A 17,777-nucleotide genomic window follows, 5' to 3' on the forward strand; every position below is an offset into this window, starting at 1 on the left:
GGAGGAGCAAGAGTCTGGACCAAAGTTCCCCAGGGAGTCCCCAATGTGAGTGGGGCTCAGATAAGGAAGGAAAGAAGTAGGGAATCAGGCCAGTTCTGGGCTGGTGAGGAAGGGACATGCGGGGAGGGCATGTCTATTTTCAGGTCTGCATGAGAGCAGATCTCAGCCGTGACCACCTTCCCTTCCCAGGGCAAATTCATCCGCATCAACTTCGACGTGGCCGGCTACATTGTGGGCGCCAACATCGAGACCTGTATCCTCCAAGCTCTAGGGGCGCTGTAGGCCTGGCTGGGCTGGGGAGAGGGGCCCTGTGGGTCTCCCCACTCCCAGGAAATGGGAGACCAGGTGTTCAGGGTCCCCAGCCCTGAAGCGCTGTGGCAGCCAGCTGCTCCTGGCAGCTTTTCTGGTGCGGTGCGGAGTTGAAGGTTAGGGGGCTGCAGGACCACCCTGGTTCAGCGATTCGCCAGCAACGCATGGACAGAGCAGTGAGCAAGTGGCAGATCGCCAGGGGCAAGGCCTGGTGAGGCAGGCATGGCGTCTCCAGACTGGCCCAGTGTCCCATGGTACTGAACTGCCCCAGCCAAGAGGACGAGGTGGGACCCCAGGAGCCCAGCAGAAGCCTGGCGCTGGTCAGGCCCTCCCTTCAGGTCCCCAAATCACAGATGAGGGGGAAAAGCCAAGGCCTAGGGTGACAGAGAGGCTGCTCAGGGCACGAGCAGCGGGGTCCCGGCTGCTGACCCTGGCACCTCTGCTCAGGCTCCCACAGCCTCTGGTCCCCTAAGCTGCACAGCTGCTGCCTCCTGCAGCTGCCAGGCCGCTGTCCTGGCTTCATGGCTCCTCTCCACTTGGTGGCTTCACGGCTTCTGCCACACGGCTCCTCTGCCATCTGAGTGTGCCCCTCGCTCCTCTGGGAGCTCTTCCTGGCTGGTCAGCCCTCCCATCCTCGGCCTGTCCCGCTCCGGGGTTCCCACAACCTCCTGAGCTCACACTTGGCTGGACCAGGTGGCGGCAAGGACCAGCATGTGGGGGAGGGTACTTGGGGTCAGGTGGCCCCTGGCTGCCTGGGATCTCAGGTTAGTGGGGAACTCGGGTCTGTGCCGCGGGCTCAGGTCAGCCGTGACACCCCATTCTGGCTTGAGTGCTGACTGAGCCCCACCACTCTGGGCTCTACCATATCATCTCAGTCTGCCCTCAACACCGAGACACAACCACTGCCATTGCCTCACTAATGGAGGGGGAGGGCGACGCTGGGACCAGCCTGACCCAGGGCTGTCCGGCACGTGCACACATCCCCTGCTCCCCACCCCTTCATTCCGTGTCCCCTGTCCACGCTAAGCCCATTAGTGGCTGTCCTCTCCCAGCGTCGGAAGGTGCTGGTTCTCGGCCTCACGGCTGATCTTGGGCATAACCCGGGCTCTGTGGTTCGTGAGCGTGGGTCACGGGCTCCCCACATGTCATGTGACTTCTCAGAAGGGAGCAGCTAGCAGGAGCACCGAGTCATGGGAGGCGAGATCTGTTGTCAGCGACATCTGTGTGGGGAAATCTGAGACTGGGAGAGCGAAGCTGATGGGCCATGCACTTGGGTGTGGCTGGTGGTGAGCCGGGCACTGCACGATGAGTGGGTTAATTACCCTAGGGAGCAGGGGGAACAGATGAGAAAACTGGGGGGCAAGGGCTCGAGTGACAGGCCCACTGCCCCAAATCAGTCACTTACCAATTCGTCAGCCCGGGCTGTGAAGGACTCCACAGCTTTGGGAGGCAGAGAGAGGTGGGTTGGTGGGTGTCCCTCTCCTCTCCTGCCCTTCTCTGCCCACCTCCACCGCACACCTTGACTGGCCTCTGCCCAGACCTGCTGGAGAAGTCACGCGCCATCCGCCAGGCCAAGGATGAGTGCAGCTTCCACATCTTCTACCAGCTGCTCGGGGGCGCCGGGGAGCAGCTCAAAGGTTGGTGTCCCCTGCCCTCCTGCCCAGCTCAACAGGCCGGGAGTTGGGGTCGGGCGAGACCCTGGAGAGGGACGAGGTGGGAGGCACTGCTGCCCGTGCCTACGTCCCGTGAGGGGTCTGCAACCCTGCCCCTGGTTCTGGCTCTGCATGGCAGATTCCACCTGTGCCTCCGGGTCTCACTGAATCTCTCTCCTGTTCAGCTGTGCCGGCCCCATCGGTGCCCTTCCCGAGGCTTCTGCCCACCCCGCAGGGGTCCTGTTGTAACCAGCTTTGCATGGCTCCTGCTGTGTTCCTGTGGCTGCTGCTGCCTAGTGGTTCCTGATGACCCTGGACCCTGTAGTGGCTACGGCTTCCCGTGCAGCTCCCATCGCGTCTGGGTCCTGGGCTCTCCCGTCTGCCCCGCACCGCCCTCTTGTTCTGCCTTCTTCTGCCCCATACCTTGTGCCTCCCTCAACTCCCGCTGCTGCCATGTGGTCCCTTCTCACTGTGGCTGCTGAGGCCACGTGTCCTGTCGCTGGCCCTGTCGCCCCTGCCCTGCTTGCTTAGGGCAGTTGCCTGATTCGAGAGTCTGGAAGGAGCAAGGAGGAGTACCACGTGCTGACAGTGACAGCGCTGCCACACGGCCGGGAGGAGAGGACCTCAGCTATTGGTGGAGGGGTGGTGGCTCATGCAGGGTCACCTGCAATGCTGGCAAGCCCACAGCTGACCTTGACTCCCACCCCTCCCTGCTGCAGCTGACCTCCTCCTGGAGCCCTACTCCCACTACCGCTTCCTGACCAACGGGCCGTCGTCCTCCCCCGGCCAGGAGCGGGAGCTCTTCCAGGAGACGCTGGAGTCGCTGCGGGTGCTGGGGTTCAGCCACGAGGAGATCACCTGTGAGTTAGCCCCCCAGGCCTTCAGGCCTCTGCTCACTCTGTCACGAGTTTATTGAGTGGCTGCTGTTGGTTATGTGCAGGCACTGCCCTTACAGTAAGGGGAATGTTAGAGAACCACGGGGCAGATCTGGAAGGAAGGACGCCCTGTGTATGCTGCAGGGGTTCAGGGGTCAGAGAGGGGTGCTGCGTTTGAGCTCAACCTGGAGAGTGAGGCCCTGGGGCAGGAAGGGCTGTGGCACGTTTGGGGCGTTGGGACTTCTAGTGTGTTCCATGTGGAGTGTGATGGGAGACCAAGGAACTGGAGCTGCCAAAGTGGGCAAGGCCCTGGGCCCGGGGCACTGGGCAGCCATGGCAGGGACGGGGGAGTAGGGACATTACAAGGGCGGCTCTGAGATACACTGCAGTGGAAGGGGTGAGGCCAGTGGGAGTCAGGATGGGGGTCTCGGGACGCCGCGGTGTTTTCTGAGGGCCAGAGCCGGGCAGCCCCAGTGCTGAGCACCCTGCACTCTGCCTCACTCTGTTCCCCTGAAAACCCTGTCCTGTCGCAGCACCTCTGGCACCTCCTGGTGGGTGGCTGCGTAGATGTCTCTGCCAGGCCGCCAGGTCCCTGTGCTGGTCCCTTGACTGGCTCCCGGCTGAACTGGGAAGGCTGGACGTGGATGCCAGCCTGGTGGCTTCCTGGGGCTGTTGGTGGCTTCCGTGGGCCAACATGGTTTACCCAGCCCAGTCCTGTTTCCTAGTCGGGCTTGCACAATTCCGTCTCTGCAGCTAGTCAGGTGGCAAACACAGAGGGTGTTGATGGCGGGGGCCTGGGCCTCCCAGCCCATCCCTGGAGGTCCCGCTGGGCTTAGCGACAGCTGCCAGCTCACATGGTCCTGCTGGCAGCCGCCCGGTAGTGCAGTGAGCATGAACAGCTGCCCTGACGTTTGCAGTCCGGAAGTGAACACTGTACAGCTTTGTGTGGAGGGACCTGACAGGAGAATGGCCCAGGTCTCGCCGAAGCCCTGGCCCTTATGTCCATAGTCATGCCTCAGTGTGCATGAGGGCTGGTTCCAGGACTCCCCACTGATCCCCAGGCCCTCCAGTGCTCAAGTCTCCCAACAAAGCTGTGCATGTCATTGTTAGTACAGAATCTCCTCTGGTAGACGTTACATCTTTTTTTTAAAAAAAAAAAAAAAAAAAGACTGATTTATTCATTTAGAAGACAGAGTCAGAGCGTGAGACAGGTAGAGATCTCCTGCTCACTTGTTTACTCCCGGATGGCTGCACTGGCTGGGGCTGGGCCAGGCCAAAGCCGGGCACCAGGAGTTCCAGCCAGGTCCCCCCACACACCTGGGCCGTGTGTCACTGCTTTCTCAAGTGCATGAACAGGACCCTGGATCAGATGTGGGGCAGCTGAGGCTCGAACAGGTGCCCATGTTGGAGACAACAGCCTCACTGCACCAAGACCCTCGCAAGTGTTTGTTTTAAAGATTTTTTATTTTTATTGGAAAGGCTGAGTTAGAGAGGAGGGAGAGAGAGAGAGAGAGAGAGAGAGAGAGAGAGAGAGAGAGAGAGAGAATGAGAATGAATGAGAACCTTCCTTTGAAGGGTTCACTACCCAGATGGCTGCACTGGCTGGGGCTGGACCAGGCCAACGCCAGGAGCCCGGTGCTCCTTCCGGGTGTTCCAGGGGTGCAGAAAGCTAAGCGCATGGGCCATGCTCTGCTGCTTTCCTGAGCTGAGAGCTGGATCAAAAACTGAGCCAGGACACAAAACAGTGACCATTCAGGATTCTGATATTGCAGGCAAAGGTTTAACCTGATCCACCACAGCTCTGGTCCAGGTCTGGTTTATTTTATTTTAATTAACTTATTTATTTGTTTGAAAGAGCAACAGAGAGGGAAATGTAAGAAGAGAAGAAGAGTTATCTTGTGTGCACTGGCTCACTCCCCCGGGTGGCTGCAGCAGCCAGAGCTGGGCTAGACGGAAAACGGACACTTCGTCTGGGTCTCCCAGCGGGGGACAGGGACCCAAGTACTTGGACCATCTATCGCTACATTAGCAGCGAGCTAGATTGGGAATGGGTCAGCAGGGACTTTGACCAGTGCCCGTATGGGATGCTGGTGTCACAGATGGCCGCTTAACCCATGACACCACAGCACCAGCCCGGTCACAGTTATAATAACCCCACATCTGCAGGCCCTGAGGCAAGCTCCTGGCACGTGAGCAGGTGTTGCTGTGAGAGCAGTTCCAACTCAGCTACACGTTGGGGAGATGTTGGGGTCAGCAGCTGCCTGCAGGGACACTCAGGGGAGGCAGGAGGCCATGGGCTCCTTTGTCATGGTTGGGGTTCCTGGGAATGCACTTTCAGAAACAGTCCCATCCCGGGCACATGTGTGGATCTTGCCTCGGAGGAGCCTCCAGTCTGACGGGGGAGGCAGAAGAGAGGGCTGCTGACTGGGAGATGGTGTGTTGTCAGGGAGGTGACACACATGGGGGCTGGGGGCCAGCAGCTCAGTGTGGGTCACCTACACACATGGTAGGGACTGACTGCTTGAGCGGTCACAGCGTCCTCCCAGGGTCTGCGTTGCCTGGGAGCCAGCTGTGGGACGTGGTGTCCTAACCTGTCTTCACTGCTAGGCCAGAAACCCTGATTCCTTCCTTCTACACCTGTCACCGGGTGGCTCTGCTGGACCCTGGGCCCTGCTGGGGGCAGAGATGGGCACAGTCCAACAGGCACTGTGACATCAGTTGTCAATTCCCCACCGAGTGCCAGGCCCCTCCTCTCACAGTCATTTTCGTCTCGCCGCCACCGGTGCTGCTCAGCTGGCTGAGCCCGGAGCCCTGCGGCCTCGGTTGCTCCCTCACTCTTCCTCCTCCCCCTCCTTCTCTCTCCCCTCCAGTGCCACGTGGTGTTTGATACTCACGCCCTCCACTCTTCCCACAGCCTAGACCTGCTCCTGAGTTTTCCTGTGGTCTTCATGACCTTGACCTTTTCCAGTGCTTTTGTTTCCTTACCATGAGATTTCAGTCTGAGCTCTTGGCAGAAGGGATAGCTCCCTGCTTGCCTGGCCCCGAGCTCTTTGCCAGATCCACTTCACTTGGAAAGGAGACACACACCTCATGCCCCGGGGACGTGGAACGGTCGGAGGTGGGTGGCCAGGGGCACGCTCACCAGTGTCCGGAGCCCACTCCTGCCCCTTCCTGCCACCAGCACCCTGTAAGTGCAGCTGCCAGCAGCCAGGAGCTGCTCTGTCTGCACTTGAATGTGGTCCAAGGAGTCGCACTCACGTAGCAGGCACGTGTGGGGCATGTGGTGGGGGTCCTGCTGTGTGTGCTGCCTGCTTGTGTCCGTGTTTGGAGTTCATGTCACAAAGGAGGGAACAGGGGACTCTTCACCCCCAGGCTCTGCCCGCCCTGCACACGTTCCAGCACTGCCAGTGTGTGTGCCCAGCCCTCCCAGGCGAGGCGATCATGATTATGCCTCGGTTTCCCTGTCTGCCACACGGGCATCCGAGCGGGATCTGTCTCATTGAATGAAGGTTACCTGAGGTCATTGTTAGTGTTTGTGACTGGGGGTGGCACAGAGGAAGTGACAGTTAAACAATTTCCATTGCAGTTGTAGAAACTTCTAAAATAAACACTGGACGGGGTGGCTGAGTGCTCTCTGACGCGTGGCGTAACCATGAGAGCAGCAGACAAACAGAGCCTGCTGTCGGGGGAGAGGGTGTTTTGCAGCAGTGACGGTATCTTGATAAAGCTCTGTGCGAAGCCGGTGACCGTCTTCCCTCCGGGGAGGCTCACTGTGCGTCAGAACCGAGCAGAGCGCTCATGCAGACGTAAAACACCAGCGAATTCCTGCAGAGCTGCGGGCCAGCAGCTCACAGACCCACTGTCTAAGGGGACACCAGCAAGGCCACGCAGCCTGGGACTGGTCCTTCCCGTTCTCATCCCCAAATCTCCCGAGCATCCTTCACCCCTGCAGGTTCCCGAGACGAACGCTAGAGGGCAGCACTGCCTCCTTTCCAGAACTCTGAGGGCTGTAGGCCCAGCAGGCCACACTCCTTGCTGGCAGGCTGTGCATTCGCGGCTTCCCCTGCTCTTGCAATCCCCAAATTGGTTCACCCATCAAGTGAGCCGCTGGGCAAAGCCACAGCCGGGCGTCTGGAACTCCTGGCAGGGACTCAAGTACTCACCTGTTGTAACCCAGGGTGCCTTAAAAGGAAGTTGGGATTAGGGATGAAGCTGGGGCTCATGACCAGAACTTCTGACACCGAGTGTGACCATCTTAACTGGGCCCTAAGTTGTATTTTTTCAAATACAGTGTGGGATGCTGGTGTTGTACGTGGTGGCTTAACCTGCTATGCTTCAATACTGGCCCCCACCCTATCCTGTGACCTCTCACCTTCCCGCCCTTGCCCTCAGCCATGCTGCGGATGGTCTCGGCTGTCCTCCAGTTCGGCAATGTCGTCCTGAAGCAGGAGCGAAACACCGACCAGGCCACCATGCCTGACAACACAGGTACAGCCTGCTGGCCGCACCCTCCGGCCCACCCCGGCCCTCAGCCCTGTGCTCCCGGCCCTGCTGCAGGGCTCCCGCACAATTCTACAAGACACGACCCCTCTTGGGCATCCCCTGGGACACACTTTAGGGTACAACATTCATCACGCAGCGCGTGCTTTTTTCATTTTTATGAAATATTTTGTCTGAGTAGCAGAGTTTCTCTCTCTCTCACACACACACACACACACACACAGATCTTCCGTCCACTGGTTCACGTCCCACACAGCTGTAATGACTGGGGCCAGGCCAAGTGGGAGCCAGTCTCCATTCAACTCTCCCACAAGTGTCCATCATCCACTGCCTTGCCAGACACATCAGCAGGGGGCTGGATGGAGAAGCGAAGCAGCTGGGATTCCAGCCAGTGCTCACACTGGGTGCCCACATCACAGGCATTGGCTTAACGTGCTGTGCCACAGCACCAACCTAACAACACGGTTGTTCCTACATTGCTTCACCATAAAGAATCAGACGTTCAAGAATGCTCCCTGCTCCACACAGGCTTAAGACTGGGGGTGGGGACTTAGGGAAGGAGGGTGGGGTCCCCTGCCCCCGCTCCCTGGCCAAGGCTGATGTCTGCTGCAGCTGCTCAGAAGCTGTGCCGCCTGCTGGGACTGGGCGTGACTGACTTCTCCCGGGCGCTGCTCACACCCCGCATCAAGGTGGGCCGGGACTATGTGCAGAAGGCCCAGACCAAGGAGCAGGTAGGGAGGTGCTGTGGGGTGAGTCGGGGGCGGGGCCCTGCGTCGGTCCATTGCACCTGCTTCAGTGCGGGTGCTGGGAACGCAAGCGAGAGAATAGCCCAACAGGCGAGGCTCCCTGGTGGCCGAGCCATGGGTGGCCAGGAGCGTCCTCTCTGAGGAGAGACCCGGAAGGCGCAAGGCACAGGAGGGCAGCCTGTGCGGTAGCCGTTTGGGGGTTTGGGGACATTGAGGATCACCAGGCATGAAGCAAAGGCAGCAGTGTGGGGAGAGATCAGCATGGCCTGGGTACTGTGAGATCTAAGGAGCCACAGAACAGAGGCGGCTTGGCGGGAGGCTGGCGGAGAGCAGCTGGATTGGTCCGTCTTCTGTAGGCTTCTGTAGGGGAGCTGTCCCCTCCCCTGCTGCTGTAAGGGGGCTGAGGGGACCCTAAGGGCCCAGGGTGGATGCAGTAGGGATGGGGACGGGCTGTATTCTCCTGAGCCTGTGTTCCCAGTGCCACCCAGAGGGGCTGCAGGAAGGCCCGGCGTTTGCTTGGGGCCAGTTCCTGGGGATGCTTCGGCCCTCACACTGTGCCCGGCCCTGCAGGCTGACTTCGCCCTGGAGGCTTTGGCCAAGGCCACCTATGAGCGCCTCTTCCGCTGGCTGGTCCTGCGCCTCAACCGGGCCCTGGATCGCAGTCCCCGCCAGGGCGCCTCCTTCCTGGGCATCCTGGACATCGCCGGCTTTGAGATCTTCCAGGTCTGTCCTCCAGTCGCTGGCTTGGCGGGAAGCTGGGTCCCCGTCCCCCTCCGCTGGGTCTCTGGCCTCCCTCCCTAGCCTCTGTCCTCCTGCCCTTCTTGGTCTCTGTCCCTCTCTCTTTTCTGGGTCTGTGTTCCCCCTCTCTGGGTATCTGTTCCCTCTCTGGGTCTGTGTGCCACCCCAGGTCTCTGTCCTCCCATCCACTCACTGCCCTGCCGCCCGCAGCTGAACTCCTTCGAGCAGCTCTGCATCAACTACACCAACGAGAAGCTGCAGCAGCTCTTCAACCACACCATGTTCGTGCTGGAGCAGGAGGAGTACCAGCGCGAGGGCATCCCCTGGACTTTCCTCGACTTCGGCCTCGACCTGCAGCCCTGCATCGACCTCATAGAGCGTCCGGTGCGCCCACCCTGCTCCCGCCTCCGGGGAGGGAAGAGGGGCAAGGAGGGCGGCCATCTGCTTGACCTGTGTGATAATCAGGCAGCTGTGGGGCCTGGCTGCCATCCGCAGGCCGATCTGTCACTGATGGCACCCCCAGCCATCACCCTGGTCCTGGGAGGTCTGACCCACCCTCCCCTCCTATCACTGGTCAGGCCAACCCCCCTGGGCTCCTGGCCCTGCTGGACGAGGAGTGCTGGTTCCCCAAAGCCACGGACAAGTCCTTCGTGGAGAAGGTGGCCCAGGAGCAGGGCAGCCACCCCAAGTTCCAGCGGCCACGGCAGCTGCGGGATCAGGCAGACTTCAGCGTCCTGCACTACGCGGGCAAGGTGGAAGCTGGGCCGGCCTGGGGAAATGTGGGTGGGAGCAGGGCCAGGGAGCTAGGTTAGGTGAGGAGGGTGGGGGCAAGTGGGGTCCACCTGGTGTCCACCCATACCTGGCGGCAGCAGATAGGAAGAGATGTTGTGGACGGGGTCACACTCACCAGGATGCAGCTGGGGATACTAGTGGCACAGCTTTCTCGAGCCATGAGGAGGCTGTAAGCTCCCCACGACAGTCTCCCACGCCCATAGGTGGACTACAAGGCCAACGAGTGGCTGATGAAGAACATGGACCCCCTGAACGACAACGTGGCGGGCCTGCTTCACCAGAGCACGGACCGGATGACTGCTGAGATCTGGAAGGACGGTGAGGACGCAGCTCCCGCCCCTTCAGACGGAAGAGCCAGGCCGTTCCCAGGGCGGGTTGGGTTTGGATTAAGGCCAGAGCCCGGACTGGACGCAGACGCTGTCGCCAACTCTGCCTTAAGCTCTGCTCGCCTGTGCCATCAGACCCGACAAAGCTGCTCTGTGCAATCCGAGGGGGATCTGTTTAGGACCCTGCATGGAATCTGACGTGTGTAGGTGCTCAGCCCAGCATTGGCGTAGAGTTAGGCACTTGCCCATGAGGGTTACTTGCAATACCAGATGTGATGCCAGTGCCGACCGGGGTCAATGGGGGGCCGGCTGGGTGGGGATGTTGTGGTTGAGGGACACCTGGTGTTTGCACATGTGCTCTGAGGCTGGGTCTCTAAAATAATTAAGGGTGTCTGCTGACAACGTTAGTCCCAGGCTAACGGAGACAGGCCGCAGGCATGGGTGGGCACAGATAGACCCTTCGAGAAGGTAGCTGGAGTAGGGCCTGACCCCTCTGGCTCTAGTGCCACCCCCGTCCTAGAAGTGGCTCAAGCAATGGCATCACGGCTAGCAGGACCAGCATCGCAGTGTCCTCCATGTTTATCTGTTTTCCCCTCATCTTCAAAGTTTTTGAATTAGTTTTTTTTTTTTTAATTTGAAGGACAGAGACACAAAGAGAGCCCCCTGTCCACTGCAGCCCCGGGCTGCGACCGAAGGTCCAGGTCCCCCTGTGGGTGGCAGGCCCAGCAGGCCCAGCCGTATGAGCTAACACTGCTGCCCCCAGGGTGTGCTGTGGGAAGGTGGAGTCAAGCACCAGGCCCCAGAGTGGAACCCCAGTACAGAGTTCATGGGCATCTTAGCCAGTGTGCTGGCCTGCCCTGAGCTTTCCTGGGGTCTTCAAAGGCATGGCTGGAGAGGGGCCTGTGTTTGATCGTGCAGGACAAGAGGGTCCCAGGACGACAGCCCTGGGGCTGGGGGTATCAGGCCCTCTCTCGGGAGCCGGTGCTGCAGAGAGGGGCAGAGTTCACCCCAGGCATTACAGAGTAGCTTGTGACAGTTAGCTGTGCAGGACCAGACCTGGGTTCTGCCCTGAGCGTCATCTCCCCACCCCCAAAACACATCCCCTTTCTGGAAACTTCGGCCCTTTCACGGGCCCCAAGCGTCCCTCAGCCGTCCCACTGCTCTGTGGGGTCCTGGCTCTGGAAGCTTCCTGGAGACTGCGGACCAAGGCGTGGGCTCAGAGCTGGCCTGGAGCCACCTCATCCACCATCCTCCAAGCAAGGCCAGCTCCTTGTTGGAGTGTGGCAGGGCTGGAGCTGGCGCCGGCTCCCTGTCAGTGTCCCCTGCAGCCACCTTGCTCAGCGTGGGCCGCCCATGTCCTGCATGCAAGGCCACAGGCACCCAGCACAGGGAAAGCACATAGCAGACGCAGCCGCCACTGCTGGGGGAGGGTTTTTTCCCACTCTGAGGGCGTGGATGGGAGGCGGGCAGGATTGACATGCTCATGGCCAGTGTCCGGGCTTCGCTCCGGCTTTGCCCTGTGCTGCTGACTAACGCTGCTCTCCTCTCTCTCTTCCTGCTGCCCACCCTCCCTCCTGTCCCCTCATGCTTCTCTCTGCCATCCCCCTCCACCATCTCCCCCACCTCACGCCTGTCCCCATCCCCAGCACATGGGGCCTTCCAGCCGCTCTCCTTGCTTGGCGCCTTCCCGCCGGCGCCCCCAGGAGCCGCTCCGGCAGGGGGTGGGCGGATCTGCGAGGACGGTGAGGCTGGCCGGCGGGGAGGGTGCCTTGTGGGGCCGGGAACTGCTCTCGGCCCCCTCTCTCTGCCTCTTCCTCCCCTACCCTCGGCTCCCTGTCAGCCAAAGCTCTTCTAAGGAGGCTCTGTGGAATCACTGACAGCCAGTGTCCCTGCGTGCTTCCTGACATTAGCCCAGTGTTCCCATTCTATCTAGGCGGAAGCAGAAGCACAGAGGGGTTAAGCAGCCGGCCTGAGGTCACACAGCCAGCTGGGAAATGGGCTCAGGCCTCAGAACCTTCCTTGTGCGTTAGCCAGTGCACGCTTTCATTCAAAGGGGGCAGAGGGGTTGAGCCCGAGGAGGAAGAGGTCCAGGTCCTGCTCTACCTGGGCCAGCTGGGCACCAGCTGTTGAGGCGGCGCCCCTGGCGGCCGTGGAGGGAATGGTGTTAGCAGGGCGGATGGGGTGGGGGTGGGGAGTGAAACATGCAAGCAAGCAGGACTTGGTGTTTTTAATGGAGGCACTCGCTGGTCACCTCACCCCCGCTGTGCCCCAGTGTCCCTGTCTGCAAAGTGGAGCCATCCTCACGGGACCCCGAGGCTGCTGTGTGTAGCTTGTTGTGTGTGCAGCCTGGCAGAGCCCGTATCTTGCACGTCCCCTTCTTGAGGGGAGGTCACGGCCAAGGCTGAGTCCAAGAGAATTTCTGCCACCACATCTGTGACATCTGTGGGTACTCAGAGGGCCATTAGGTAACCATCCCCTGCTCAACAGCATGGCCCCGAGCACGGTCTCCCACCTTCCAAGCCTCAGTTGGCCTTTCTGTCCCACGGGACTGCCTGCCCCACCTTCCCATGCAGACTGAGGTGTTTCTTGGGCAGAGGGTTGGTCTTGTAGACAGTGATATCCTTGACCTTTGAACCCCCCGGCTCCGTCACACTGACCCTGCTGTCCACTCTCTGCAGTGGAAGGCATCGTGGGGCTAGAGCAGGTGAGCAGCCTGGGTGATGGCCCCCCCGGGGGCCGCCCCCGCCGTGGCATGTTCCGGACCGTGGGCCAGCTCTACAAGGAGTCCCTGAGCCGCCTCATGGCCACGCTCAGCAACACCAACCCCAGCTTCGTCCGCTGCATCGTCCCTAACCACGAGAAGAGGGTGAGTGACCCCAGCCAGGGCAGGGCTGTGGGTAAAGGCCCTGGGCTACAGGCTGATCACCAAGTGTCCAGTTCCTGTGTACAGATGGAAGGTGCCTTCAGTGTTGATCTGGTAGGGAAAATCAGGAGAGGCTCCTTGGAGGAGGTGATGACTGGACTCTGAAGGGAGCTGCTGCAAAGGCCATGGGGCGGATGAAAGCCAAGGGGTCAGTGAGACCGCTCCTGGCCTTAGAGGACACAGTGATGCTGTATCTTGTTGGGAAAATCAAGGGAGGGTCTTTGTGGGTGGGAACCTAGGCCACAGGCCCTGGCACCCGGGGCCTCCCTGTCCTCAGACGGCGGGAGGTGGGCCTTGGGGTGCCGGGGGCTTGGGGCTGGGTGAGCCCTGGCTTCTGGCAGTCTGAGCACCTTGGATTGCCAGGTTCAGGACCCTGGGAGCGGGGGAATGACAGCCTCCTGCTCAGGTTCCTGAGCGTTGGCCTCGTTTTGCCCTTGGGTCTCATGAGAGTCAGTGGTCAGCGCTCTGCTGCGGCTGCCTGATGCCCAGGGTGCTGTGGGCACCCCACCTGGCAGCCACTGACCCACTCATCCTTCCCGCTGACCTTATCTCCCTCCCACTCACCTTGGCGTCCCTCCCTCTGACCCCACATCCCTCCTGTTGACCTCGGCCTGCTGACCTTGTGTCCCTTCTGCTGACCCCCCAACTGACCCCGCGTCCCTCCTGCTGACCCCGCTGACCCCCACATCCCTGCCTTTCTCTGCAGTCCGGGAAGCTGGAGCCGAAGCTGGTGCTGGACCAGCTGCGCTGTAACGGTGTCCTGGAGGGCATCCGCATCTGCCGCCAGGGCTTCCCCAACCGCATCCTCTTCCAGGAGTTCCGGCAGCGGTGAGCGCGGCCCGCTGGGCCAAGGGACATGCGTAGGACACCCGGCTGCTTCCGCGCTGTGCTTTCCAGGCTGGCGGTTTGGGGAACCACGGCCTCTTTTAGGGTGCACGTGGACTGAGGTCAGCGAGCTGCAGTTCACATTTGTTGAGAACAGGGTAGGACTGGGAAAGAAACCCAATAACAGACGGCGAGGCAAATATGGAAGAAACCCAGGTCTCACACAGGTGGGGTGTGACACATGAGCCAGATGGGGCTAATGGAGTTACATTAGAAAACAGCTTTGAGGGTCCGGCATGATAGCGTAGTGATTAATGTCCTCGCCTTGCACACCCGGGATCCCATATGGGCGCCGGTTCTAATCCCGGCAGCTTTGCTTCCCATCCAGCTCCCTGCTTGTGGCCTGGGAAAGCAGTCAAGGAAGGCCCAAAGCCCTGGGACCCTGCACCCGTGTGGGAGACCTGGAAGAGCTCCTGGCTTCTGGCTTCGGATCAGCTCAGCTTTAGCCATTGCGGTCACTTGGGGATTGAACCATCGGACAGAAGATCTTCCTCTCTGTATATCCACCTTTCAATAAAAATAAATAAATCTTAAAAAAAAAAAAAACAAGAAAGAAAAAGTAAAGAAAAAAGGCTAAACCAGTTCTTAACAAGTTATTTAACCCATTTCATCTAAAATATTTTTAGGATTTAGTTATTTATTGGAAAGTGGAGTTACAGAGAAAAAAGGAGAGAGAGAAAGCTCTTCCATCCACTGCTTCACTCAAGTGGTCGGAACTGAGCCAATCTGAAGCCAGGAGCCTGGAGCTTTCTCCCGGTCTCCCGTGGGTTCAGGAGCCCAGGCACTTGGGCCATCTTTTACTACTTTCCCAGGCACATTAACAGGGAGAAGGATTGGAAGTGCTGCAGCCTGGACGTAAACTGGTGCCCATATGGTATGCTGGCACCACTAATGGAGGCTAAACCTACCATGCCATAGTAACGGCCCCATCTTCTTCAGCTTTTTTTGTTTTTAAATTTAAATTTCACTCTGCTTTCAACTTAGCTCCCTGCTAAAATGCACGCCGGGGATAGCTGGTGATGGCCCGAGTACCTGGGGCCCTGCCGCCCACACGGGAGACCCAGATGGAGTGCTGGCTTCTGGCTTCAGGCTTCAGGTCTGCAGCGTCCCAGAGGGTGTCCCTGGGTCAGCCACACCCTGGGGCCACCCCAGACCCACTGAGCCAGGATCTGCGTTTTGAATAGGTCCCAGGTGGTGGGAGACAGGATCATGTACATGTGTACACCCGCTGCTATGCCAGGGTGCGTGAGAGGTTTGCAGAAATGCAGGTTCCAAAAAGCCATATGAATTTCAAACATTCTTCACACTAAGATAAGCTTACTTTTTACCTTCTGTTAGCATTTTCATAAGTACACACGGGAAAGTTTTGGGCTCTCCAGTTGTGCTATGATAGCACACCCATGACGTGTGTGCAGTCTTCCCTTCACGTTCACAGCATTTGCAGGCTGTTCTGCTTCGGACCAAAAATCCTCTGTCTAAAATGGTCTAGCAGTATTTGCAATCTACGCACATTCTCCTGTATGCTTTATTCATTTATTTTTATTTTACTTTCTAAAGAAAGTTTTATTTCTGTTTGAAAGGAAGATTTATAGTGAGAGAAGGGGAATCAGAGAGCGATCTTCTGTTTGGGGGTTCACTCCCCAAATGGCCATGATAGCCAGGGATGGGCCAGTTCCAAGCCAGGAACCTGGAGCATCTTCCAGGTCTCCCATGTCAGTGCAGGGGCCCTGTCTACCACCGCTTCCCCAGGCCACAAACAGGGAGCTGGATTGGAAGTGGAGCAGCCGGGACTCGAACTGGTGCCCATATCAGATGCCAGCACTATAGGTGGAAACTTAACCGTTTAAGCCATAGTGCCAGCTCGGACTTGATTGTTTTTTTTTTTTTTAAGAGTTATTTTTGCTTTTATTTGAAAGGCAGATTTGTGGAGAGACAAGAAGAAATAGAGATCTTCCATTCACTGGTTCACCCCCTAAATGGCCACAATGGCCAGAGCTGGGCGAATCTGAAGCCCAGAGCCAGGAACTCACTCTGGGTCTCCCATGTGGGTGGCAGACACTCAAGTCCTTGAGCCACCTCTGGCTGCTACCTCCTGGCATCAGCAGGGAGCTAGAATTTGAGGCCGAGCCAGACCTTGAACCCTGGTACCCTGATACCCTGATACAGACAGGGGTGCCCAAGAGGTATTATAACTGCTGAGCCAAGACCCCTACGCCCCCACATTCCTCAGTCCTTTCTACCCCGTAATGGGACCCAACACATGGGAACGCTAAGCAGGTGATGTGCTGCTGTAATCTGGGGGAGCACCTGTGGTTGAATGTGTGGGGCTAGAACCTGGCGATCCAGACCAGCTGTGTGTCATGGGGATCACAGTCAGGGTCCAGAGAGAGGGCTGCGGGGCAGAACCAGGTTTCTGCTGCTGCCTCCTGGGTGGTGGGGTCAGTGTGCTTGGCTGGTGTGTGGCACTGGCTTGGTGTTACTGTTCTTGTCCTTGTCACCATCACTTCTCTGTCTGTCCCCCTGAGTCCAGTGCTGGCCATGACAGGTGCTCAGGGACATCTTGATATGGTATGACATCTGTCTCCCAACCCTCCCACCTGTTGCAGGTACGAGATCCTGACTCCCAATGCCATCCCCAAGGGCTTCATGGATGGGAAGCAGGCCTGTGAGAAGATGGTGAGTGTGCCTGGGGGCCTGGGGTGTATGTGTGTACATGTGTGTGTTTGCACGTGCCTAGGGGTCAGACCAAGTGTGTGTGTGTATCTGTTTGTATGTGTGTGCCTGGGGACCCAGTGTGTGTGTGTGTTTGTGTGCATGTGTGTGTACATGCCCAGGTAGGGGAGGTCGGAGGAGGGAAGCTAGGACTCTCCCTCCTTCCTTGTTGCCCCTCCCCCATCACTCCTGCCCCCCTCATCACCACCCCTCCCCTCTGCTGACCACAGATCCAGGCCCTGGAACTGGACCCCAACCTGTACCGCGTGGGACAGAGCAAGATCTTCTTCCGGGCGGGGGTGCTGGCGCAGCTGGAAGAGGAGCGGGACCTAAAGGTCACAGATATCATCGTGTCCTTCCAGGCAGCTGCCCGGGGATATCTGGCTCGCAGGTGGGGACCATGTTCTCACCCAGATGGCCCCTGGTGCCAGGGAACCGAGGTCCAGGTGTGATGGTCTTTGGTGGTTGTCCATGCCCTCTGCCTCCCCCTGTTGCATGTGGCCAGGTCAACAAAGGGGTTGGGGACCCGTGTTCCAGCAGGGAGAGCTTGTGCCAGGGCCCTGGGACAGGTGCCTGGCCTGTTGCAGGGATGCAAGGGCTTGTGGGAGAGGAAGCTCAGTATAGAGAGGAGCTTTGGCCAGGGACACTGAGGGGCTGTGAGAGCTGGCGGGCAGGGCAGGTCTGCTCTGGGTGTAGAGACACCCTGGGGAGGTGGGTGGGGATGGACCAGGCGGGCTGGAGCTGGGGGTGAAGCGGAGATGGCACCTGTGCACAGTTGCCAACGGGACTCCCTGGCCGGGGGACAGGGCCTGGCAGCCCAAGCACCTCACACCTGTGTCTCCCCCTCACCCCGTCCCAGGGCCTTTCAGAAGCGACAGCAGCAGCAGAGCGCCTTGCGGGTGATGCAGCGTAACTGTGCCGCCTACCTCAAGCTGCGGCACTGGCAGTGGTGGCGGCTCTTCATCAAGGTGAGGGGTTTCTGGGGCTCAGCCAGCCTCCTTTCAGCGGCTGGAATGATGACACACACACACACACATGTGACAGCCTCTCAACACGTGTGACACACACAGTAATGATATGCAGCACATGGCACTGTACATGGGGCACTGATGGCGCACGGAGAACGCGTGTGATGGCACATCTTGGGCTCCGCCTGCCTGGGAAGCTCCCCGCAGCCTCGTGGGCAGGGATTTCCTAGAGATCCCACGTGCCCACTTAGCCACACGACTGTCCTACTCCCGCTGCAGCCGCTGCAGGGGTCACTCAGGACCCATATGGCCCGAGGCTCCTGGATCTAGCATGTCACCGGCAGAGACAAC

The 17,777-nt window shown here is 59.3% G+C and overlaps 1 protein-coding gene across 7 annotated transcripts in view; it reads left to right on the top strand.

Moving 5' to 3' along the window:
* MYH14 (myosin heavy chain 14) overlaps window positions 1–17,777 on the top strand; it is a 66,081-nt gene that overhangs the window by 19,899 nt on the left and 28,405 nt on the right. For all 7 annotated transcript variants that reach the window (XM_058674301.1, XM_058674300.1, XM_058674302.1 and 4 more), the window contains 14 exons: window positions 190–253; window positions 1,848–1,946; window positions 2,681–2,821; window positions 7,229–7,324; window positions 7,949–8,067; window positions 8,653–8,805; window positions 9,031–9,204; window positions 9,399–9,572; window positions 9,816–9,930; window positions 12,617–12,804; window positions 13,568–13,689; window positions 16,353–16,422; window positions 16,689–16,849; window positions 17,318–17,426. In XM_058674301.1, coding sequence (XP_058530284.1) covers window positions 190–253; window positions 1,848–1,946; window positions 2,681–2,821; window positions 7,229–7,324; window positions 7,949–8,067; window positions 8,653–8,805; window positions 9,031–9,204; window positions 9,399–9,572; window positions 9,816–9,930; window positions 12,617–12,804; window positions 13,568–13,689; window positions 16,353–16,422; window positions 16,689–16,849; window positions 17,318–17,426 — 1,785 coding nt within the window. The remainder of the gene's footprint in view (window positions 1–189; window positions 254–1,847; window positions 1,947–2,680; window positions 2,822–7,228; window positions 7,325–7,948; window positions 8,068–8,652; window positions 8,806–9,030; window positions 9,205–9,398; window positions 9,573–9,815; window positions 9,931–12,616; window positions 12,805–13,567; window positions 13,690–16,352; window positions 16,423–16,688; window positions 16,850–17,317; window positions 17,427–17,777) is intronic.

The sequence above is a fragment of the Ochotona princeps genome, chromosome 16 (assembly GCF_030435755.1).
Source record: "Ochotona princeps isolate mOchPri1 chromosome 16, mOchPri1.hap1, whole genome shotgun sequence".
Classification (NCBI taxonomy): Eukaryota; Metazoa; Chordata; class Mammalia; order Lagomorpha; family Ochotonidae; genus Ochotona; species Ochotona princeps.